The 22,321-nt window shown below is 49.6% G+C and overlaps 5 protein-coding genes across 5 annotated transcripts; 3 read left to right on the forward strand and 2 right to left on the reverse strand.

Annotated features, from left to right (window-relative positions):
• Positions 1-620: 620 nt before the first annotated feature.
• Pmar_PMAR000419 (glutamic acid-rich protein precursor, putative) lies at positions 621-4,206 on the reverse strand (the record flags this gene model as incomplete). Its single annotated transcript, XM_002776517.1, has 11 exons — positions 621-2,342; positions 2,386-2,442; positions 2,582-2,729; positions 2,781-2,881; positions 2,930-3,094; positions 3,143-3,278; positions 3,466-3,602; positions 3,645-3,727; positions 3,772-3,933; positions 3,985-4,090; positions 4,141-4,206. 11 exons carry the CDS (start codon positions 4,204-4,206, stop codon positions 690-692), a joined length of 2,814 nt encoding a protein of 937 aa, XP_002776563.1. The 3' UTR covers positions 621-689.
• Positions 4,207-5,334: 1,128 nt separating this feature from the next.
• Positions 5,335-9,541, reverse strand: Pmar_PMAR000420 (helicase with zinc finger protein motif, putative; the record flags this gene model as incomplete). Its single annotated transcript, XM_002776518.1, has 7 exons — positions 5,335-7,645; positions 7,876-8,078; positions 8,122-8,286; positions 8,337-8,484; positions 8,981-9,140; positions 9,188-9,290; positions 9,422-9,541. The coding sequence occupies 7 exons, from the start codon at positions 9,539-9,541 to the stop codon at positions 5,335-5,337; spliced, it is 3,210 nt and encodes a 1,069-aa protein (XP_002776564.1).
• A 1,958-nt stretch (positions 9,542-11,499) lies between these two features.
• Pmar_PMAR000421 (conserved hypothetical protein) lies at positions 11,500-13,613 on the forward strand (the record flags this gene model as incomplete). Its single annotated transcript, XM_002776519.1, has 7 exons — positions 11,500-11,610; positions 11,660-11,728; positions 11,774-11,863; positions 12,228-12,342; positions 12,446-12,985; positions 13,106-13,210; positions 13,471-13,613. The coding sequence occupies 7 exons, from the start codon at positions 11,500-11,502 to the stop codon at positions 13,611-13,613; spliced, it is 1,173 nt and encodes a 390-aa protein (XP_002776565.1).
• Positions 13,614-14,197: 584 nt separating this feature from the next.
• Pmar_PMAR000422 (conserved hypothetical protein) lies at positions 14,198-17,182 on the forward strand (the record flags this gene model as incomplete). The annotated part of the gene is made up of 6 exons (XM_002776520.1): positions 14,198-14,246; positions 14,290-14,352; positions 14,416-14,499; positions 14,588-14,683; positions 15,406-15,545; positions 15,596-17,182. 6 exons carry the CDS (start codon positions 14,198-14,200, stop codon positions 17,180-17,182), a joined length of 2,019 nt encoding a protein of 672 aa, XP_002776566.1.
• Positions 17,183-17,513: 331 nt separating this feature from the next.
• On the forward strand, positions 17,514-19,889 carry Pmar_PMAR000423 (nad dependent epimerase/dehydratase, putative; the record flags this gene model as incomplete). Its single annotated transcript, XM_002776521.1, has 1 exon — positions 17,514-19,889. One exon carries the CDS (start codon positions 17,514-17,516, stop codon positions 19,791-19,793), a length of 2,280 nt encoding a protein of 759 aa, XP_002776567.1. The 3' UTR covers positions 19,794-19,889.
• Between the last annotated feature and the right edge of the window lie 2,432 nt (positions 19,890-22,321).

Below are 22,321 nucleotides of genomic sequence, written 5' to 3' on the forward strand. Positions count from 1 at the left end.
TCGCCCGCGAAGCTAGTTACTCTGAACCTGTGTATTTCGTGCGATGTTGTTGCTGCTGGTCCTAAGTGTTAGTGTGAGGATTATTGATACCTTACTTTATCATCTATCAGTTGCTGGTGAGTGTGCTGGCTCTTTTTGCCCACCCTCTGCCACCCGGTAGTTTCTGGTTGTCTGCATCTTGACGTGCGATCCTCAACTGTGTGAGGATGGCCGTCCGATGGCCACAGATGAAGTCGGCAGGGCGGGACGAGTTGAGTTAACGAGTTTTGGGTGGGAAGCTGCGATCGGGCCTGTATTTGCAATTGGACTCCTTTGTTGACAGTGTCAAAGATAGGATGATAGGGTGTTCTATGATAGACTCTCTGCAGAATTTGACCTTGAGAAGAGCAGATACTAGGAGTCGAACACGGTGGAGCGTTTGGCTGTACAAAGGCAGGAGGATACCGACACGATTCTCCTTCGTCCAATCGTAGTGAGCAGATACGCAGTCGTATTGCAGAGTTGAGTTAGTGTAACGAGTTAGCTACCAGAATGGGGTACTACCAGTATCATACTATCACATCACCACTAAAACTCAAGTAAGATATACTTCCGAATGTTGAGACCCTATATGGACTCACCCAATAATAAACGCATGTATTAGAATTATAATGCTATCAATGCTTCAATTGTGGTATACTGTACTCTGCTCATTCAGAGCCGAAAGGCAACGGTGGCGGAATTCTCCCCCAATAGTGTCTGTTCTGATTCAGCCGCTTCTCTCTGTACATGCGAGAGGCCGAATACTTCTCCAGCGCTCGCTCCCTCTCCTCCAGTTTGCCCGACTCCACCTGGGACTCCGCAACAGACACGTTGTACTCCGCTGCTCGAGCATCCAGCGCCGACTTGGCTCGCATCAGCTCCCCCTTAGCCCTGTGGTCTCCGTTACGCTTCGCCTCTCTCATTCGATCCCTCCATATTTGCCTCTCCATCTCAAGTCGAGATCTCTCCGCCCTGCACATAGCATGCTCTGCAGCAACTCGCTTCTTAGCAGCTTCTATTGCCTCTCTCTCAGCGCATAACCAATGGATGAACCCATCCTCTTTCTCCTTGCAACTTTCCGGAGCAGTATCACTATCGGTCGCCTTGTCCGAGCGCATGTGTGAGGAACTGTTGCGTGTTCCGAACGGTCTAGCGCCCCGAGCTGACAACTGAACTATGGCCGATTTGATTTCACCCAGTTCCGTCATAATAACTTCATCAGTAGCTGGCCTCGAGGTCATCGGAGGTTCCCTTACCCCTGGTGGCGAGTAAATCTCCTGTGCGTGCTTAACTTCATGAGTTATACTCTTCAGCGTCTGCTGCATTGTTGCGATCTCCGCCGCCTCAGCCTCCAGTTTATTCGCATCATCTTGGAGGCGCTTCTTCTCAGTGATCAAAGCTGCCTCTCTGGCCCTCAGGTGAGCCATGACCTCACCTTGCCTGATCTCCTTCACCTCCAACTCAGTCTCGCGTTCATCCAAAAGCCTTTGGCGTCTTCTCACCTCTCGCATAGCTTCCGACCCGCTCGCTTGAGCATTCCTCTTCTCGGTCTCCACCTCAGCCTCCAATAACGTAACCTGGTCCCTCAGCGCTGTCGTCATCTTCTCCCGACTGCTCAGCTCACGTCTCAATCTAGCTATCTCATGCCCCTTCTCAGTGGCATCAGCCTCGGTCACTGTGAGCTGCTCTCGAGTCTCATGAAGCCGTCGTAGCGCTGCAGCAATCCTCTCCTCCTTCTCAGACAGCGCCTCTGCGGCATCATTTTCGCGCGTCTCGAGTTGCCTCTGCCTTTCCCCTAGGATTCGAAGTATCCCCTCAAAGTCCCCACTCACGCGAGACTCTCTCTGCCCTTCATAATTGCTTATCGCGGACAGGTCGGGCAGATCCAGAAGGACCGAACTTCCTCGCAAAGAGAGCGCCCCCTCTCCCACAGTGGCTTGGACCTCCTTCTCAAACTCCGTTCTCAACGACTTCATCTCACTCTCGAGGTCTCGCCGTATATCTTCTCTCAGCTGGGCTTCTAGAGCTGCACGGAGCTCCTCTTCTATTGGACCACGAAGTTCACAGCGGAGGTCTTGTCTTACCGCCTCAATAACATCCCCACTTTGCTTCAGTTCCAACTCGATTTCGTGCCTTAGTTCACTCTCGATTTCCTCTCTCCGACAAGCATTAGCCTCCTCCACCTCCTGGCGCACATCTCGCTCAATCACCGGCCGAACCTCCGCTTCAACTTTGCATGCCATTTCCAGCCGAAGGCGTCGCTCCATTTCAGGTCGAAGTTCCCGCTCTATGCGAGATTCGATATCTCGACGATCCACTTCCTGAATGAAAATACGTTGCTTATCAAAGGCCCCGATCGCCCACCTCCCCAGCAGTTGACGTACGCTGTCGTTCCTCGTCCGCTTGTACTGTACTGAGCACCTGAGGGGGAGGCCAGTAGTGATCCCAACCAAGGTGGGCCCATCTGGCGAGAATGCTGTTCAATTCCCGGGGATAGGAAAAATGATAGATTCTTCCCATTCTTGGGCCACCGTGAGCCCAACGACACCATGGGTCTCACACGCTGATGCTCCTTCCTGACACGTTGTATCTCCTCTTCCTGCTGCTGTCGTAGTTCACGAACCGCCGTGCAGTGTTCTTCCACCAGCCGCTCTATCTCCTTGGCATGATCGCCGTTGATAACAGAGAGCTCCGCCTCCCGACAGGATCTGCATGATGAAAATACACACTGTCTTCAACTGCACAGCATTAGTCCCCACCGTTCATTCTCGAGCACCTCCCTCTCCATCCGCTCCTGGGCTGCCTTCATCAGACTCTCTCGCTGCCCCTCCACTTCCTCTTCGACAGCTCTACGTAGCTCCTGGAGGACTACGATAAGTTGCAACACTGCCACACAAAAGCAACTCGCCTGCTCCAGCCGCGCCCTCTCCCTCCCGAGCTGCTCCTCCAGCCTCTTCTTCTCTGAACGCATCTCGCTTTCAAAGTCCATCAGTAGTTTCTTCTTTTCCTTCTCGTGAGTTTCTCTCAGTTGCGACACAAGTCGATTAAACTCTGCTCGTGTATTGTTTACAATCTGATACAAATCTGAAACTGCAATCCTATCTCCCATCGAAGACCTTACCCTCTCCTGATCCGCTTTCATCGCGACCACAGCAGCAGCGTGCTTCTCCTCGAGCGCGGCGAGCTCTCTACCATTCTCAGCGTGCATACTGGACGCCTCTCTAGCATGATCCAAGTCGTGTGTGAAGGGTGGTGACCTGATCGATCGGAGTTGTTATGAAGTGGGGCATCTTGTCCAACAAGTGTTGGCATGTATGTTTGGTTTCTTCACTGATAATAGGAGTCGAGATAGAAATGTAATCAAATGAGAATTCCCCAAAAAAATCCTCAGATTTTCTTGACACCAACATATGTGGTTGAGCATGAGTAAAAACTGCGTCCAACCTTCCAATAGCATCCCGGGCCGTGGGGATGTCCAGTGAGGGCCTTTTGAGGTCTTCAAGACCAGGCAGTAGTGGCGGAACGACGCGAGGCTTCCCACCACCACCGAGAGGCAACGATGGCGAGGATAATCCAATAGTCTAAACAGACCGATTCCAGTTGCAATTCAGCTCAGCACTTACCCCTTCTCCACCAACACTGGACTCCCTGTGCTTCTTCTCCTTCCCGGTCGTTGCTTGCTCATTGCCGTCAATCTTCCGTTCATCTAAGATGCAGGGTGCTTCCGAAGAAGAGACGGCCTCAACCCACCACTGGTGACCTTCCTCTGCTTGTGCTCACTGAAGAGGTTCTTATAATATTCATCACATGGGTGGTCCCAGACGCTTTGTCCAGTCTCAAAGTTGAAGTAGAATATATCCCCTTCCCCAGTCTGGCAGGGCTTCCAAGGGGCCGGCAGAGGGGCCTTCAAGCCTTCCAAGAGAAAAAGCTTCGCTTCGCCTCAAAATCGAACGACGATCATACCCTCTTTTGCGATCCAGAAAAGGTCTTTATCTACAGCGACGTCCATGCCGATCCACTCGGCGTACTCGAGGATCTCCTCCTGTGTAGGTTCATAATTTTCGTCAACCTAATGGAGACAACTCTCGATAAAAGGCACGTGGCAGTTGGAGGCGGCACCTCCTCCTCGAGCACTATAGGAGGTTTGCCTTGCTGTATGGGAGCTAGTCCTTGCGATGACCTCATCGGTGGCGCAGACACCGGCTGAGACCGGAAAACATCTGTCATTCCCAACTATGTGGTGAGATGGAGAGCTGAACCACTCGAGGGGATTTGAAATTGACAAACACTAGATTAATACTGCACCAGAAACACGTTACACGATGAAAAGAAGCGATGGAGAGAGAATTAGAACTTGTATAATTTTATGTCGTTGGCAGTTGTCCACGTTTTTGCATCTTTGCCAACCCCGCGGTGAACTCTCATTTCCTAGCACCACTCCAATCAGAAATTCCGGGCTAAGCTGCATAGCCCAACCGAGATACTCTCAGACTCGCACTATCACTGTGCGATGAAGCCAGTGGAGGAAATAGGACAACAAAAGTAGCATAGCCAGCGTGCGCTTCGGGATGTACTTGCCACTGCGCGTCGGAGCTCGCAAAGAGTATGCTACCACCCGGACGGGTACGATGCAGATACAAACACCAACTAGAACATTATTGCAAGAAGGTAAGCATGACGTTCCTCACAGCTGCGACCGACTACATATGAAGAGGAAGGGTCTGTTGTGATACACAAATCCGTTAGAAACTATTATCTAACTCGTTGGTTGTAAAGATCCCTGCGAACTGATCCTCACACCCCTCTTGATGTTTTGTCGCCATTTCCGGTACATTCGAATTCCCCCAAAGCTTGCCAACCTTCGTCATAGCGAGGCGAGTCATGAACCTTATATGATCCTCGACAATGTGGTCCGTAAACTATCGAACGAATTTGAGAATATAAGATGAACAATAAGCTCCTCGTCAAAGCAACAACATCATCTACGTGCTCCTCAACAAAGCCAACAAAGTAGAGACTGCCCGAAACCTTTAACTTTTGGCAATCGAGTAACCTATGATTAACATCATCAATGACGACGATACCGTAAGAACTATATAGGCATGTCCACCTTCGATAGTAAAGGGTGTTTCAAAACTTCGTGGACAACTTGGAGAACCTGGAATTCCTAAACCACGTAGTTTTGAAACACCCTTTACAGCAGACCACACACCGAAATTGGATTCACGCAACTGATACGACAACATCTCGGCGGACTTCATCAGAAAGATGATGTAACGGAACTAAACACTTTTAGTATTGTTATGAAACACACTATGATACTGTATCAACGGGAGCGCTTCCTTCGCCCTCCGCCTCCACTGCTTGCTTCGACTGCTGCTTTTCACCATCTCGGTCTAGGTAGAGACTCAATGCGAAGACTATATCCCTACGTATGGCCTCTCGGCACTGCTCCACTTTATTCACCACTTCAGTGGAGCCCATGACCTCAGCGGCCTTCCCCAAGCGTCGGAACAACTCGTCGCATCTTTGGATACTCCTAACCACAGCTCCTTCCTGTAGCGGTTTGTCACCTGGTTTCCACAGAGAGTAATAGACCTCTTCATCGTCCTTGCTCGAGATCGGCTCGGCGGTCATCAGTTCAGCAAAGGGCACCCCTCTCGCCCAGGCATGAGCCAGTGGGGCTATGCCGAGACATAACTGCTTGTCAAATTCAGTCCAGTCTGTCTCCACCCTTTCTTTGGTCAACACATCCGCCACTTTGCCGTGCATCTCCATCGCTCTCTCCAGTAGCTTCACCGTTTCTGGAGGTAGGAGGACCTCAGCCGCCTCATGCGACATCTGCGACACGCCCGAGTCGCACGCAAAGCAACAGACCAGTGCCACACAAGAGGGCACATCAGCATCGCCGAGCTCATTGCAGAATAGAAGCTCAGTGAGAGTGAGTTCATCACCCAACACCAACTCACTAGCCGCCCTTCCCTTCAACGTTATCTGCATAGTATTCTTATCGAGCTCGTCCAAGTCCATGAGCACTCTCAGCATCCTCTTTCGAGCTGATGCCAGATACAACGAAGAATCATCAATCTTGAACTCAAGGTCCTCAATGTCGTGCGTAATCTCCCCCTCCTCTACCACTAGATCGAAATGCTCCTGCCGCAGATGGCAGCGATGGCATTTGCTATGCATCTTGGTGAGAGTGAGATCTTTAACGCCAATCAGCGTATCAAAATACTCCGTTTGAATCTGCTTCAGATTTTTCCCAAGCTCCAAGGGCTCATCGAACTGTCCTGCCTCTTCACATCGTCGGAGCTCTCTAGCCAGACCGAACGCATCAGAAAAGTCAACTCCATGAGGAAGGCAATGATCAGTGACCAAGAGCAAGCCTGACTTCACCGGCAGATTTTTGATCCTCACAGTGTATCCATTATCACCAGCCGGAGTGCTGTCAGGGACAGGCCTCCTCAACACCACCAACACATCTACGGTTGCCATCACTGAGGTGCTCATAGATGGTGGGCTTGCCCCAAGTATCACCGCTGGAGACGACACCCTTATGTTCGGCAAACTCCACACCATGACCAGTCGCCCTCGACAGAAGACTTTCTTATGATCAGTGTTGAAGAGTTTACCGTACAGCTCGCTGGCCATATGCCGGGACTTCAATTCCAACTTGGCGTATCTATGCATATCCTCCTCCCCTAACACGCATTCCAGCCGGGGCAAATCCCCCTGCCTCTTTTTCAACCTCTGTAGATCTCTCTTCGCTGTAGGTAGCTGCATCGCCCTCGCATTTTCCAGGTACGATCTGCTCATTAAATCCTCCGCTTTCCAATGTGTCAACTTTGCCATTTGCAGTAGCATCTGGAAAGTCAACTTAAACTGACTTTGCAGAGGAGTGTGCTTGCTAGTCATCGTCGTAGTCAAAGCCTTCAGATCCGGCAGCTCCTCAGCAGCTAGGACATACACATTCCCGACGCTGTCAAGGCCCCTTCTCCCTGCCCGACCCGACATCTGCGTATATTCTGTTGGCAGCAGATACCGAAACTTCGACCCATCGTGTTTGCGTATCGATGAGAAGATGACCGATCTAGCTGGCATGTTCACGCCCATTGCAAACGTCTCAGTAGCAAAAAGCACCTTTATGTGACCACGAGAGAACAGGATCTCCACAGCTTCCTTCACAATAGGCAGCAGCCCTCCATGATGAACCCCGATGCCCCTCAGGGCCAAGTCGGTCACTGCTTGTATCTGGGGCAGATCCCGGTCGGACTCGTCCAACTTGGAAAAGGATTCCTTCAAAAACACGTGCACTTTCGATCGCTCAGCGCTGCCACTAAGCAAATCGAGATGCGGCATTCCCATCGCGTATCTTTCGCACCGCACTCGCGAGAATACGAAAACCGTTGCAGGTAGCTTGTCTTCAGTTTCCAAGGCTTTAATCATACCCTGCAGCTTCTGAGTTTCCAGTCTGATCTTGGACTCTCCCGTCAGGGGCTGCTTTGGTGCTGGCGCTCGGTGAACACCCTTGCCCTTTCCTTTGCCCTTGCCCTTGCCCTTGCCCTTCCCAACTGTCTGCTTAGTATTCGGCGCTGGGGCCTCAGATGCCCTCATCTCATCGTATCTGACCACAGAAAATTCCCATTGATTCTTTCTCGGGCACGTGAAAAGGACGAAAAGTTTCCTCGCAGACGAGTATCATCATATAACACAGGAGTTACTCAAAGAGTGGTATCATCGTATTCGCACTGTATCTCTGCTGGCAGCCTCAAATGAGATGAAGAAAACTCAAATTCGTCGAGAGAATATACTCTTCGTAACATGTCGCACTGGAGACTGTGAACGGCAACTCACATTTTCCTATACGTAGCAGTATTGAAGACTCCCTTGTTGTCCATAAGCAAATACGGCTTATCCTTCCACCATAGATAGTGGCACAAAGGCGTTGGTCTGTACGCAGTGCTCACTGTATACACAGTACGCTGCTTGGTCCGGCCCACCCAATCCGCGAACTCACGATAGTTTGGTACGGTAGCCGATAGCATTACCATTGGGACCTGAGCCCCACCATTCCTAGGCTGCTGCTTCCGCCTCACTCACATCGGCTGGCATGAGAATAATACATTCCTCCCAAACGACTCCTCTATCGGGGTCGTTGACAAAATGCACCTCATCGAAAATAACAGTCTTGATGTTAGCCAAGTTCTCATCCTTTCTATACAGCATCGTCCTTAATATCTCCGTCGTCATAATAACCACATTAGCCTAGTACAGTGATAGCAATATCGTGCGAAGAAGGAGGAAGATTATCTCACCAACGGGTTGATGGAGACATCCCCAGTGACCACGCCGACAGAGTCGAACTTCTGCGTGAACTCCCTGTACTTCTGATTGCTTAAGGCCTTGATAGGCGACGTGTATATCGCCCTACCACCCTGCTTTATAGCATCAGCTATTGCATATCTGGCAAACAGCGGCCTCTCTACCATGAGACCCAGGTTCGATCCGCACCGCTGTCATTTATCGGCTAATCACATACCTCACTACTGATAGCTACAACTGAAGTGGAACTTCACTGTAAAATATGTAGAAATATGTGAGAAAATATGTACATGATCAACTGCATGTGCATTTGCGATTATGAAAATTGTGAGGAAACTTAGTGAAATTCTCATTGGTTTCTGTACACTACTTCCACCTGAATTGAGGAGATTTCTGAACTCGACTGAGAAGAGCGAACATAGATTCTCACAATGCCAATATATATACTAGATATATCCTTACAAACAAATACTATAGTCTAATATTAATGATTAGGTATAGGATATAACATAGCTCATAAAGAAAGGGATAATATGATATTCCCAATAACATATCCATCCTGTTTTATTCTTTTATATTGTTTGATCTACTACTGTATATCATCCGCGCAAAGCGTATCTTCCCCCCGCAGTCTTACTCAGCTACAGCGGTCTTCCCTGCACTCGTATGTGCGGCTACAAAAACACTGTCTCCTTGGGAGACCCGTAGCACAGCTCGCTTCTGGAAGTCGTCCAATTCGAAAGGGAACTCCATTGCCGGAGGGCCGAGCTTATCATAAAAATCCGAGACGTCCATATCTGAAATGAAAAGGATCCGAATGACCATACACTCCCGATGCTACTACCATCATCAGACTTGGCCCAGTGCACGCGTATCTTGCCATTCAACGGTCGGATAGGTCGTGGTGGGGGCGCGGGCTCGTCATCAGGCAGTTCGCCATTGTCGCTCTGAAGGAAGTGAAATGATGCATAGGAAGCCTCATCGATCAGCCACATTCAGCCCTAAACTTTAGTTTTCATGAGTATCAACAGAGCAATGTGAGTCATGAACGGCAATGTGAAGTGGCCCCTAGCAGTACCTCATCCTCAGTGTCCGTATACTCACTGTCATCATCAGTGGTGTAGTCGGATGTCTCCGAGCCACTGCTCGAATCAGCGTATAAATTGTTCAGCAATCCCCCAGCGGAAGGCAACGACATCGTCTTACTACTGTTTAATGCATACCATAACTCGTACTCTTCCTCACATCCCATTCTGGGTGACCAGCACTAGGCTGTATTGCTCATGGCCTCCCCATGGTGAACTCAGTCAATTCAAGAATTTATGGTATGGAAAATGACTTGTGTTCAACACCAGCTTAGCTACTTCAATGCGCTGATGACCGATGTTAGGGCATACTGAACAACCCAAAATTCCACCTCCCGTCATCGTCACCAGAATTGAAAACGCCGAGGCGACGAGTGTGACTAGGATACAGCCCCATGTCTGCGATTGCACTTCGTAAAAATCATAGTTATGATGAGCGTAGTACACAGAATACAATGTTATGACGGAATGTCATCGGAAATTGAATGTTTGCGCTACCGGACTTCTCATACACTCTAGAGGGTGGTAATAGTAGCAGGTAATAGTATCTTGCGAGTACCATGAACCGCATGCTTATACATGACGCTACGTTTGGCTTATCAACGTCATAGTGAGACCCTGATCACAGCAATACCTAAGGCTGGCCGTGCTAACCAGTAACTCTCAAATTTCCCTGTCCTTTGCGGCCATGCTCTCAGGTTTATGAGATTCTTTGGAAAACTGGGCGCTACTACACCTTTTTCGCGCCTATTTGAAATATAATAACTTCCATATAAGCTCTTATCATCATGGTGATTCTCGCAACACATATACCTGTTGAGTTGTGCTATAAAACACGTTTGTCGGAAGAGGAATTCTCACATATGAAACTGATTTCACTAAAACAACGAAATTGAAGTTCCTATGGCATTGCGTTGAAATTGAAGTTCTTATTTTCAGCTCATATTGAAATTGAAGTTCCTGAAGAGTATTTTTAATTCTGTTTCGTCCATCCGTCCAAATAGAAGTTACTATTGGTGAAATAGGCGTTGAAAAGGGGAGAGGTGTCACCACTGTCCATAGTTCAGGGCTGCAGGTTGAAATATTTCCCATTAGCTTATATTCATACTACTGATACCTACTATTGGGCCTATAACTCGGGAACTGCTCCTTCCTTGAGGATTTTACGTAAGATCCTTAGCCTCCTTACTTCAAGGAGTCCTTACGCTCCTTTGCTTCCTAAGTTATAAAGAGGCGCTCCTTCCATAAGGAAGGTTTCCTTAGTCATAAGGAGGCGCTCCTTCCTTGAGGACCTTGCGCTCCTTCCTTAAGGAAGGCTTTTTAAGTTATAGGGTCATTGGCAATAGCGAAAGGATTAAAGCAGCAGGAGTAATGCATATAGGCAATCTAACACATTTCCGATCCACCTTTTTCCCTTTAGCTAGTCTGTGACCAAGCAACGCTCCACTTGTTCATACGTGCGGGGTTCCGTAACGGGCGATGAGAAAAGAGCCTCACACAGGATTCGATCCCGGGACCTCTTGTGTCGTAGATGCTACGCTTAAGGCGCTACCATCATATCATTTTGTCTGATGGAGCATTGGTGTTACCCTTCGCCTAGGTATGCAAGAACATATCTTCCGCTATCAGAACGAACATAACGGATGGTCGTATCTCAACGTGATCGTAGTAGCGGCGAGTCCCTCGACTGCCACGCTGCTTGTGGATTTCGAGATTTTCATTGCCATCATAATTTCGCCTGATTGAGCACTTCGACCGAGCCCCCCGTAAGACCCTGTTAACATTGTAGCTGCGATCAGTTTTATTTGCTATGAATGTCAGCGGAACATCACCCTTGGCAAACGTCTCGATGACTGACCTAAGCTCCCATATCGAGACGTCCAGAGTTCTAGCGGGGAAGGTTTGGGATGCCTATGTGGCGCCATCACACTACAGGCTCCTGCAGAGTGCAGGGTACCCATCACCAGTACCCGAGATAGTGACCTTACTCGTCATTCTTGCCACTTTCATCCTCACCCGAAGGCTCTTTGGGTGGAGTCGTGGGCCAAAGGGCCGCGAGGGGGACTGCTTGATGAGGTATGTTCAGTCGAGGAAGGCCCTACAGCTGACCCAACCTACTCCCCGAGGGAAAGGGACACCCGGAGCGGTCGGAGCTGAGCAAATGCAGAGTATGATGCAACAAGTAGTACATAGGAAACTCCAAGTAGGATTATTTGGCCTCTTTGACGTAGGTGAACTACCTAGTGCAAATGGCCAGCCACGGAAATGACGTTCTTCAGAGCTTGATAGCGGACACGCAAGTAGGGCGTACATCAGTGCTTATACATCCATACCTCTCTCTTTAGAATCAACTCAATTCTCTGGAGTCTGGTGTGTCGCAGCTGAAGGCAGAGAGGGACGAGGCTGATTATGAGCTTTTGACTTCTAGTCAACAGGTTATAAACAACATTTGCAATTTCTTTGTCGTTCTTTTAACACGGAGGGACATCTCGTAATGTGAAACTTGTCTCGAGCACAGTGTGGGGGAATATGCACATGGTCAACTACATGTGTTGGTATTCTTAGGGAAATTCTCACTGGTTTCAGTACACTATTACCCGAATTTGTAAGTGAGGCAACTCTTGGCCTCAGCTGAGGAAAGTGAGCGTATAACCCAATACTGTCGTATCAAAAGTAGAAGCAAGCATTCGAGGGTTCAATCGATTTGCGTATAGAAGAGCACTTAAATGCTCTGATTGACGACTTCCAACAGAGTCTTCTGTCCAGGCGTGTCTTCTCCGACGTTTTTTGTCACTTCAGATGATCGAGCACTTAGCGGCTAAGAAGTTGCCCCATCTGGACGAGGAGACCCGGGCCAGGCTGCCTCCACTGAACGATGAATCCCTTGAGGACTTTACTAGGAGGAGCGTTGGGGGTAGTAACAATATTCACGCGAAATCACCCATATTTCACTTTGAAGTTCGGGCGGATATTCGACGGTTCTGAATAGTTTCTGTAGAGTATCGTCTCCTCCCCAGGTCCTCCCTCTCCCTTTATCAAGTTGCCAGAGGCCCCGACAGCCTCTGCTGATCTCACGGTGTCTGATAATGATGGAGATGTAGCTGATGTGAGCTCTTCAGAATACGCGGGTGAACCGCGGGAGAGCGCGGGGAGTGTGGCTGCAGCCACGGCGGGCTCCACGACGGTCATGAGCGATCAGTCTTCATACGCTCCCCCCAAGGAAGAGTTACCACCCAACACCGTCACTGCGCCACAAAATTTCCCACCTGCTGCTGAGCAGGACTTGTCACGCGTGCCCCTGGGGTACAGTACGGATTCCGGGATGGCGAGCTCGAATGAGGCGAGTGACCCCCAAGGGTCGACGAGGGCAAACGCCAATAAGACTATGGCGCATTCACAAGTTGTCGGTTCTCCGATTCCTTCCCCGGTATCATCACAAGTTCATAGTGCTGACAGCTACGACAAGCTCACCGCTTCGGCAGAGATGCACACGGCAGAGGGTAGTCTTGAAGTATCGTCTGCGGAGGGAAAGGAGGTCGCTAATGCTACTGGGCCAGGTGGGCTTGGCGATTTCGTGGCGCAGTGAAATCGCATAATACTATGACTTGTTTTAGTCGTTCCACCTCGGCCGATGGCGCGACCTAGTGATATGTCTTCTATCGCATCTCCTCTACCAGATCAAACTGCACACCCGGCGTTTGGGCATCCTGGGAGGGCTAGAAGGGCTCTGCCTCCTCGCATACAGAAGAGGGCTAAGCCTAAGCAGATTCTGGGGACGACTGGTAATAGCTACTACCCTAGCTGAGAGGGAAGCCACTATAATTCGCAATGGAGGGAGTATTGTTTCGGAGAGAGTCTTCTCTGGTGTGGGAAAATATGCACATGGTCAACTACATGTGTAGGTGACGTTTTGAAAATTCTGAGGAAAAGTGAGGAAATTCTCATTGGTTTCTGTACACTTCTACCCGAATTCGTATGTAAATTGCCGAGCTCAGCTGAGGCAAGCAAAAGTTTATCCCAACACTAGTCTTCTCTGTGTCAGATCCCTTTGCTACTCCAATGCATCACACAGGAGTCACCTCGCCCTCTGCTGCCTCCAGTGCTCGCCAGGCGCCTGCCACTGGAGCCGGCCTTACAACCGGTGCTGGAGCCCATACCTATCTCACTGGCTTCCCAACACAGTGAGGAGTATGCGCTCAAGTCCACTCACTGTATTGTTTTTCTATCGATATTTTTGTTGCGTTGAAGGACCACCATCGAACGAAGCTCTGGTTCGCCGTGGGTGGGTGGTTTTCTCGAGAGGCTCCATCTTCAATTTTCCGGGGTCTGCATGTTTTCGTTGCTGCCGATTTCGCTGCATGGGTTAGGAAGACGGGACTAGATAGTGTCGAGTCGTTGACGAAGATGTCAATTGTAATTTACATTTATCCCAACTGATTCTTGTTACAGCGAGTGACTCACGCCCGTAGAGTTGAGTTGTCCACAGCGACAGAATATTCGATATTTGGGTTTACTCGTCATAAACCGTGATGAGGTAACTCTCAGATGTATTATGTCGACCTTCATTGTGACATACTTGAATTCTCAAAGTCAAACTTGCTTGTAACGCTGTCATTCTTGCAAGGAAATGTGTAGACAGTGCGAGGATCAAATTCTACGTCTGCATCGCTCCGCTCAAAACGCGTGTTTTGAATTGCATTTTCCATTGATGGTCGCAGAGGCTAGTTGTAACCCATCCACCTTAGTTCACGTTAGTGACCTCGTGACCAATGCCTGGCTCACCGGCTGCTGGTACTCCTGCTAACTTGGTGGTGGAAGGTATAAATTTGCCGATGGATGGTATGACATGAGAGTCTGTTAGGTGCCGCTTCCAGCTCGGCAGTAATGGAGTCCACAGTGGGCGACAAAGAGGCGGCCCCGGGGGGTAGGTACTAGGGTCATCTTACTGGCCAACATAGTGCATGGTTAGATCCCCTTTTGAAATCAGGGAAGGGGGTTGACGAGCACCTTGCCGAAGCAGTAGCAACAGCTGTTCCTGTGAGCTCCCAGGGCAGCCTGGTAGAAGCTGATGGTAAGCAACGTGTGGGAGGCTGCTCCCCTTCGAATACAACTTGCTACTGTTGCATCATAACTCGGAGCTAGTCTGTTGTAATATTCAGGATTTGATATTGACGTTGGTGAAAATGAGGGAGAGACGACAGGCACGATAGCTGAGAATAGTGACGACCAAATTCCCGATGATGAGAATGTGCAAAGTAATACCACTACAGCTCGTTGGTCTATACTAGCACGGCACGAGGTCGTTGACGGTCATTCGGGTGGCAATCATTGGTCGCTTCTCCAACCGGAAATTTGCTAATGAGATCGCTCTCCCTCTAAAGGGCTTCCGCAACAGGAAATTTGCTAACGAAGTCGCTCTCTCTAAAGGGCTTCTGCAACCGGAAATTTGCTAATGAAGTCGCCCTCTCTAAAGGGCTTCTGTAACCGGAAATTTGCCAAGGAAGTCGCCCTCTCTAAAGGGCTTCTGCAACCGGAAATTTGCTAATGAAGTCGCCCTCTCTAAAGGGCTTCTGTAACCGGAAATTTGCCAAGGAAGTCGCCCTCTCTAAAGGGCTTCTGCAACCGGAAATTTGCCAAGGAAGTCGCTCTCTCTAAAGGCAAGTGAAATGAAAATGAGAAGAGATGAAGTCGTATCACGGTTTTGTGGATGTGTTCCTCGAGAGGTTCCGGTATACCTCATGTAACAGCGCGAATCACTTGTGTCGACAAAAGGTCAATTAAATCGCGAACAAGAGTTGAAACTTATCTCACATCGAAAAAGGAGGTAGGGAGCCTCTCACCATGACCGATTTTGACTGGAAGGAATCTCAGCGTTCCATCACAGCTGCTCCAGAAGACGGAAATTGACTATCCTTCATCTCGAAATTTCCATATGAATGGCTGAGACCTGTTCGCGAGGTTATGAAGCGCCCTTCAGGTCCTATGCAGATGGGTACTGAGGACAGTCATCTCGTCATCGATAGTACTGACTTCAAGGAGCTCCTTATTGATGACGCCCCCGGTGTGTATGAACAGCTAGAGCAGAGTCATAGGCTTTGTGACAAGCTACGCATAATGGTAGTTCGAGTAGGTAATCCCGAGCTCGTGTCAGCGTTGATACACTTCAGTTGGAAGAGAGAGCTAATGTGGAGAAGAGCTATGCGGCTAGTCTGGAGCGCTTGGCCAGGAAGGCTAAAGAGGTGCTCCTGGCCGACGCCAAGCCTTCAGGGTTTGCGACGGCCTCGGCTGCCTTTGACGGTTATATAGGAAGTGTTATGCATAGAGCTGAGCAGTCGAGACAGTTGGCGAGCGACTTGGCTGGGGAGGTGGTGCCATCGCTCAGAGGGACCTTGAAGCAGCACGGGCAGGTCTATCAGCGGATTAGGGCGGACGGGATGAAGTTGTCAACTGCTCTGCAAGAACAGTATCGACTTCATGATGAGACGGTGTTGCGGTATGACGAGGCGGCACAGAGAGCTGACCATCTTATGCGGGAACTTGCCCTTGATACTACACATGACCCTAGTAGTAGACTAAGACTGGCGATAGCTGCGGCGGAGTCCTCGAGACTAGCTTCGGGCTGTGAGGAAAGCTATAAGAAAGCTGTTCATAAGGTGAATACTGAACGGCAGAGATTTGTAGCCCACATGGACATTATTATGGATGCCCTACAGGACATGGAAGTGAAGAGAGAGCGGTGTTTTAAGGATGCACTTAGGAAGACTTTGGTGTTTGATATGGCGTGGGTCCGTAATGTGGAGTATGACCTCAACCGGGTCATACCAATCGCGGAGGAGGTGGATCCTGAGGGTGACACGGCACAGTTCGCCCGGGAGAGATATGCTGAACGAGCCAGGTTGGTGAAGGGGGGAGTGGGCAGGGCGACTTTGCTGGAGAGGATCGAAGTGCTGCCCTGGTCGAAGTTGCAGGAGAGCTTGCATCCATCAGAGCAACGTAGAGAACCACCGAGGGAAATCAATGGAGTAGATGAGAATGAGGCCGTGTCGCGATGTGATGCGTTTGTCGAATCTGTATGGAGAGGCGATGCAGAGGCGGAGGACTCTAAGGAGCTCGTAGCCGGTCTCAGAGACCACGGTGTTCGTATGCAATTCTGCAAGAAACTGCGATCGAAAGCCCACAGTGAGGCGGTCCTCGAGGGAGGCATGACGTCATTGCAGACTCTGGCCAAGACCTGTGGGGTCGTGCTGGATCTGGCTGACCAGCAGATGGACGGCGAGACTGCTGGTCAGATCGCTGGTGTTAGTCTGAGAATATGCGTTGTAAAGGAGGATGGTAAGAAGCACAGTCTCATGCAGGAGCTATACTATCACCCTATATGGAGCCGCGTGTTGATCTGGGAGGATATACTCTTGTGGGCTATAGCTGAAAGCTGTATGGCAGAGCAAAGGGGACGAGCCGGCTGGCCAGAGCGTGATGCCGCTGATACGTCCCACGCGGTTGGTATCAGTAATTTTGGAGAGGTCATTCTTCACTACGGTGTGCGACCTGACAACGGTAAGGATTTAGTCTTGAGGTGTATAGGTCGCATGGAGGAGCCTCTGGGACGGGGGGCCATGGATGATATCAAGACGACTTTGCTCGATGGCCTGGTAGTGGCTGAGGTGAAGGAAGCTCAGCCGGAGGAGCAGGAGGAGACTAAGGAGGAGGATGAACATTTGAATGACCGTGATGCGAGAGAAGATGTTTTTGCGTGACGAAGTATGTATGCTTATAACTTGATTTTTCGTCAATACTCACTGTTGTGTTTCCCAATCAGTTGAGGACTCCGGGCCGACTGTATGTTCGTGTGCGGCGCAAGTCCATACATTTACGGGGCCCGTTTAGTGTTGGAATATATGCCTGGTTTCCTCAGCTGAGTTCAGCATTATAGAAGTTTACATACGAATTCGGGTAGAAATGTACAGAAACCAATTAGAATTTCCACAAGTTATCCACAGATGTTACTTATATGCATTTTTCCTGCACTGGGTCCGTCTTTGAGTAGATGGTCGACCATGGCTATTACTATAGTGACTTTTCATTAAAATGCTCTCTAGCCTCTCTACTGTGGTTTCTGCAAAGAAGCCCAAAGTTATCATTTATGGTGGAGCTGGTTTCATCGGCAGCAGGCTGGCTCTGTACCTGCATCACAAAGGGTGCCATGTTACCGCAGTAGACCACGATAACTCCCAAGTGCTAGTAGCTCTGAAAGTAGCCGGTATACCTGTTATTAAGTTTTCTAGCAAGGAAGAGTGCGATTTCGAGAAGGACGTAGCGGACAAGGACGTGGTTATCATGATGGCTGGTATGCCTTCGGTACGCTCGTGCTCCAGTGTTTGGGGGACTATGGCCAACACTGTTGGTAACCTATCACGATTCCTGGCTTGTAAGCGACCGAAGGGCCAGGTCTTGATCTACGCCAGCAGCTCTAGCGTGTATGGTGACACCAGTGATGAAGTGGTTGATGAGGAATACTGCAAATACAAAGGGCACAACTATTATGATATTTCCAAGAAGTGTATGGACCTCATTGCTGAGCACTACATTAGGGAGAGTGGTGGCACTGAGAAAATTTATGGTCTGCGCTTCGGTACAGTATGTGGATGGTCACTGAACCTTCGTAGTGATGTTATGGTGAATGCTATGGCGTACTCAGCTCTCACTCGGAAGAAAGTTGGCATTTTTGTTGAGCATGTACATCGACCGGTTTTGGCACTTGAAGACCTCTGTAGAGCAGTAGAGGCGCTCATGACCTATAGACCGGACGGTGGGGTATACAACCTGGCCAGTGTTCAACATACGGTCTATGAATTCGGTAAGGAGGTTTCGGACTTCTTCAATGTCCCCCTTGTGCGTGAGCAGCTGGTCCCTGGCACACGCGGCAATGAGAAATTCACTAAGACGACTTACGACTTCTGCGTTTCAACTGACAAGTTCCTCAAAGCCATCCCGTCGTTTAAGTTCGTCGCTACTGCTGCGAGTATCTGCCAGGAGATCAGAGACAACTGGGATGACATCATACTCGCTGGACCTCGCCTTGCAGATCGATACACTGAGATCAGAACTGCAAAGGCGTTAGAGTGTACCGAGGTCAAGAAGTGCCGCTGTTGTGGTAGGAGTGATCTTAGATTGGTCCTCGACTTGGGTAGTCAGCCGCCTGCTAACAGTTTCCATCCTGCTACTTCACAGGAGGTTAAATCGTACCCTCTTCAAGTGAAGGTTTGCGAGCACTGCTGGCATCTCCAGTTGGCTCATGTAGTCAACCCGGACGTCCTCTTTCGTGACTATGTCTACGTGTCGGGTACATCCAGCACTTTGGCCAAGTACTCGCAATGGTTCGCTGATATGGTCGCGAAGGATGTCGGGAAGTCTTATGGTGTTGTTCTCGACGTTGGTTGTAATGACGGAACTTTACTGGACTACTTCAACCAAATCGGATGGAAGACCGTCGGCGTTGATCCAGCTGTGAATCTGATGAGTGAAGTGACTATCAAGAAAGGTCATCGTGCTATTTGTGATTATTGGTCGCCTCAAGTTGCTGGACAGATTGGCTTAGTTGATGCTGTTACGGCGCAGAATGTCTTCGCTCACGTTGCCCAGCCAGTTGAGTTCTTGGAAGCCTGTGCGGAGGTTATGAACGACGAGTCGAGGCTCTATATACAGACTAGTCAGGCCGATATTGTTGCTAATGGAGAATTCGATACGATCTACCATGAGCATCAGTCCTTCTTCTCTACAAAATCGATGATTGTATTAGCGGAGCGATGCGGCTTTACTGTTGTACGCGTGACTAAACCCAGTATACACGGTACATCGTATATCTTCTGTCTGAGGAAGGGCGTACGGATGGAACTGGTCGAAGACACGGTAAGGAGTGAGCTCGTGAAGGAAGAGGCCAGGGGTATCTACAGTATCGGTACCTACAAGCACTTCGCCGCTCTGGCGAGAAGTCGAACGGCAAGTTTCCTCCGACGCCTCCGTGAATGGTGGATGGAAGGCCGTAAGGTCGTTGCTTACGGTGCAGCGGCTAAGGCCGTTGTTCTCCTCAACTTTGCTGGTGTTACTAATGAGTTGGCATATGTTGTTGATGATAACCCGAGGAAGACCGGTCTACAAGTCCCTGGCATCAAAGGCCTTATGGTCTACGATCCGAAGGCCGCCCTTCAGCGCGAGGAGTCTGACCTCATTGTGGTGGTATTGGCTTGGAACTTCCTCGATGAGATCAAGGGGAGAGTGAAGGCTCTTAGACCTGATGCTCATGATGAATTCCATTCTATTCTGGACATGGCGAAATCCTCGCAGGGCACAATCGTTAGCAAACTCTGATTGTTGCTCTTGTCTAGTTCACCACGGGGGCATTCATCCAGTATTCACCCATCACTGTCACTGTATCTGCTGTGCTTTACCTGCTGGAAGTCATCGTGCTTCAGACTGTGTTTCATCATTGCGTTGACGATGATTGATAAGTGCTGTGTTCTCTTCGCTTCCAGAAGCGCGTGCTTCTGTCAAACTGTCGGTTGCCGTCACTGGCCTGGCCCTCACCTGTAATGCATTCTCTCGAGAGTTGATTTGTTTTCCCAAGCAATGACCGTCGACTGTCCAGCTTCCAGTCGGGAATATTATCGTCGCTCAATGATGAGCTCGTCGATTTTCCAGAACCATATTGACACGAAGCCGGAGAGTGTGGTGGCGAAAATCGGCCAGGAGACAAGAAGCAGTTCCGCAGTTATTCGCCCCAACGTCCCCCCTCTGAACGTTCATGACGTTTCCCGAGAGATGTAAGTCGTCCTCTCATTCCAGTGATTCCATAGTCATCGCTATGTAGGCCCTCAGAGCACATGAGGAACCGTGTTGCTAAGCAATTCAATGAAGGGATGCCTTCAGTCGGCTCGAGCACGTCAAGCTCTACTCCATGTGTCAGCGCTAGGTCTGGCGGGTATGAGAGCTCACATCGAAGCGGGAAGCGACATCTTCCTGATCCGGCCACACAACGCCTTGTGACGCCTTCTCGTCGAAGGTTAGTTAGTACTGACTTGGCTCGTCAAGAAGTGATTCGCTCCATGCCCCGATGTGAATCCGTCCCAGTGATCCCCAGTATTGCTGAGATCGGCTGGTCACCTTCGAATAACACAAGTCGACATGGACGTTACTCTCTGGTACAGACAGACTCGAACGGATTCACTCCGCTGAAAATTAGAGGCGGCGAGTGCGCGGCCAGATTCGCAGCTAGGACTTTCACTTCTAGTATTGATAACTGGACAGGCTCAGCAGCAGCAACCCAGAGTGATACTCCAAGGAGTGTCCGAGGGTCTTCCGTAGTGAGATCCTTCTCCGACAGAAATCGGCTCTCTCGGGTTCCTATCGGCAGCCGTATTACATCCCCAAAGTCGACTGTCTCCACTCCACGCGGATGCGGCGGGCAGTCCTTAAGCAGTAGCCGAGAGCTACTGGCAGCCCTAGGTGGTGACACGCTACCATCGATACCAGTGTCACCAGCCACACCTCGGTCCACTGCGGAAAGCAGTTTTGCCCACCGAGGTAGAATTGGCAGTACTCTATTGAGAGAGTACACTCCGACTCGTCTTAACTGGGGTGGTAGTTGCTTCTATCGTAAAGGAGGTATAATGACTGCAAGACCACCACCCAAAGCTTGGAACGCTGGTTTGGGTAGGAAGTTGTTCACATGATCTGCGAGTGCTGGTTAGTTGTATGAATCTGTCTTGTGTTCAGTGAATTATTGAGCTCTGTAAATTTCATCTGTACGCAGATGGAATTCTTCTCGGAGTTTTTTTCCTGAAATTTCAGAGAACCTTGACTGCACTGTATAATCAGTCAAATTATCGTCAGTACTGATTCCACATCCACGTGTCATGACGAAACTACGCGACTTGAGAGACATTTATGCGTCCCAGTGAGATGGTTCCACTAAAATCGGAAGTCAGACGTTCGCGCCCTCCGCACCTTCGAAGGTCTCCTATACTGTGACCGTAGTCAATTGTCGAGCTGCTGTCAATGGTTCTCAGCTGACATTAACGCCGTGAGGTTTTCACTCCCTTCTAGTGTGGAAGCAGCGAGTGGTGCTGTACCACTTGTACACCGACGAAACTAGCGCGGGGCGTCCAGAAATCGAAGTGCTCGGTTGTTTCGGTGATCGAAGCAACACTTCTGAATGCTCCCACTCAGGGGAACGATAGGATTGTATCGTATTGTGCTTTACATGATTGCCAAGCCTCATGGCCAAGTACATCTGACGTATTGCCTTTAGGTGAACCTAAGCCTGAACTTGTGGCACCTGATAAATGACATTCCCCGAATCAACATCGTCATCGGTAGTTACATCGTATATGAAGGTTCATTGAGCTGTCACTATCTACTGAGACGAATCTGCCGATGGGCTGGAATTCCGTATAATGGGGATAGTCGACTGCCTGACAGCAACGTTTCGAGCGGGAGATCGGAAATGTAACTACTGATATATTCTGCCAGTGTCAAACTTGAATTCTCAAAGTCAAACTTGCTTGTAACATTGTCATTCTTGTCCGCTCACTTGTCAAACTTGCACGGGAAAAGGTGTAGTATTCACCGCGAAATGCTCTGGAGTAAACGAACCTATTCTGACTTCGACGCAGCGAGCCCCACATTGGTTCCTCCGTTGGGAGATGTGATTAGATTGGTATCGAGCAGCAAGTCGTCGTGAGTGGCTCATTTCCTTTACGTTGTGTGTCGGCATAGGAGAGAGACGCCGTCTCCGAGGCGGAAGTTCGTTGAAGCCTCACGTCAAGCACATGTTGGGCGAAGGTCCGATAAGAATGGATCGGATAAGAATGGATAAGATGGGCTTGATCGGTCGAGAT

The sequence above is a fragment of the Perkinsus marinus genome (genome assembly GCF_000006405.1).
Source record: "Perkinsus marinus ATCC 50983 genomic scaffold scf_1104296953336, whole genome shotgun sequence".
Taxonomy (NCBI): Eukaryota; Perkinsozoa; order Perkinsida; family Perkinsidae; genus Perkinsus; species Perkinsus marinus.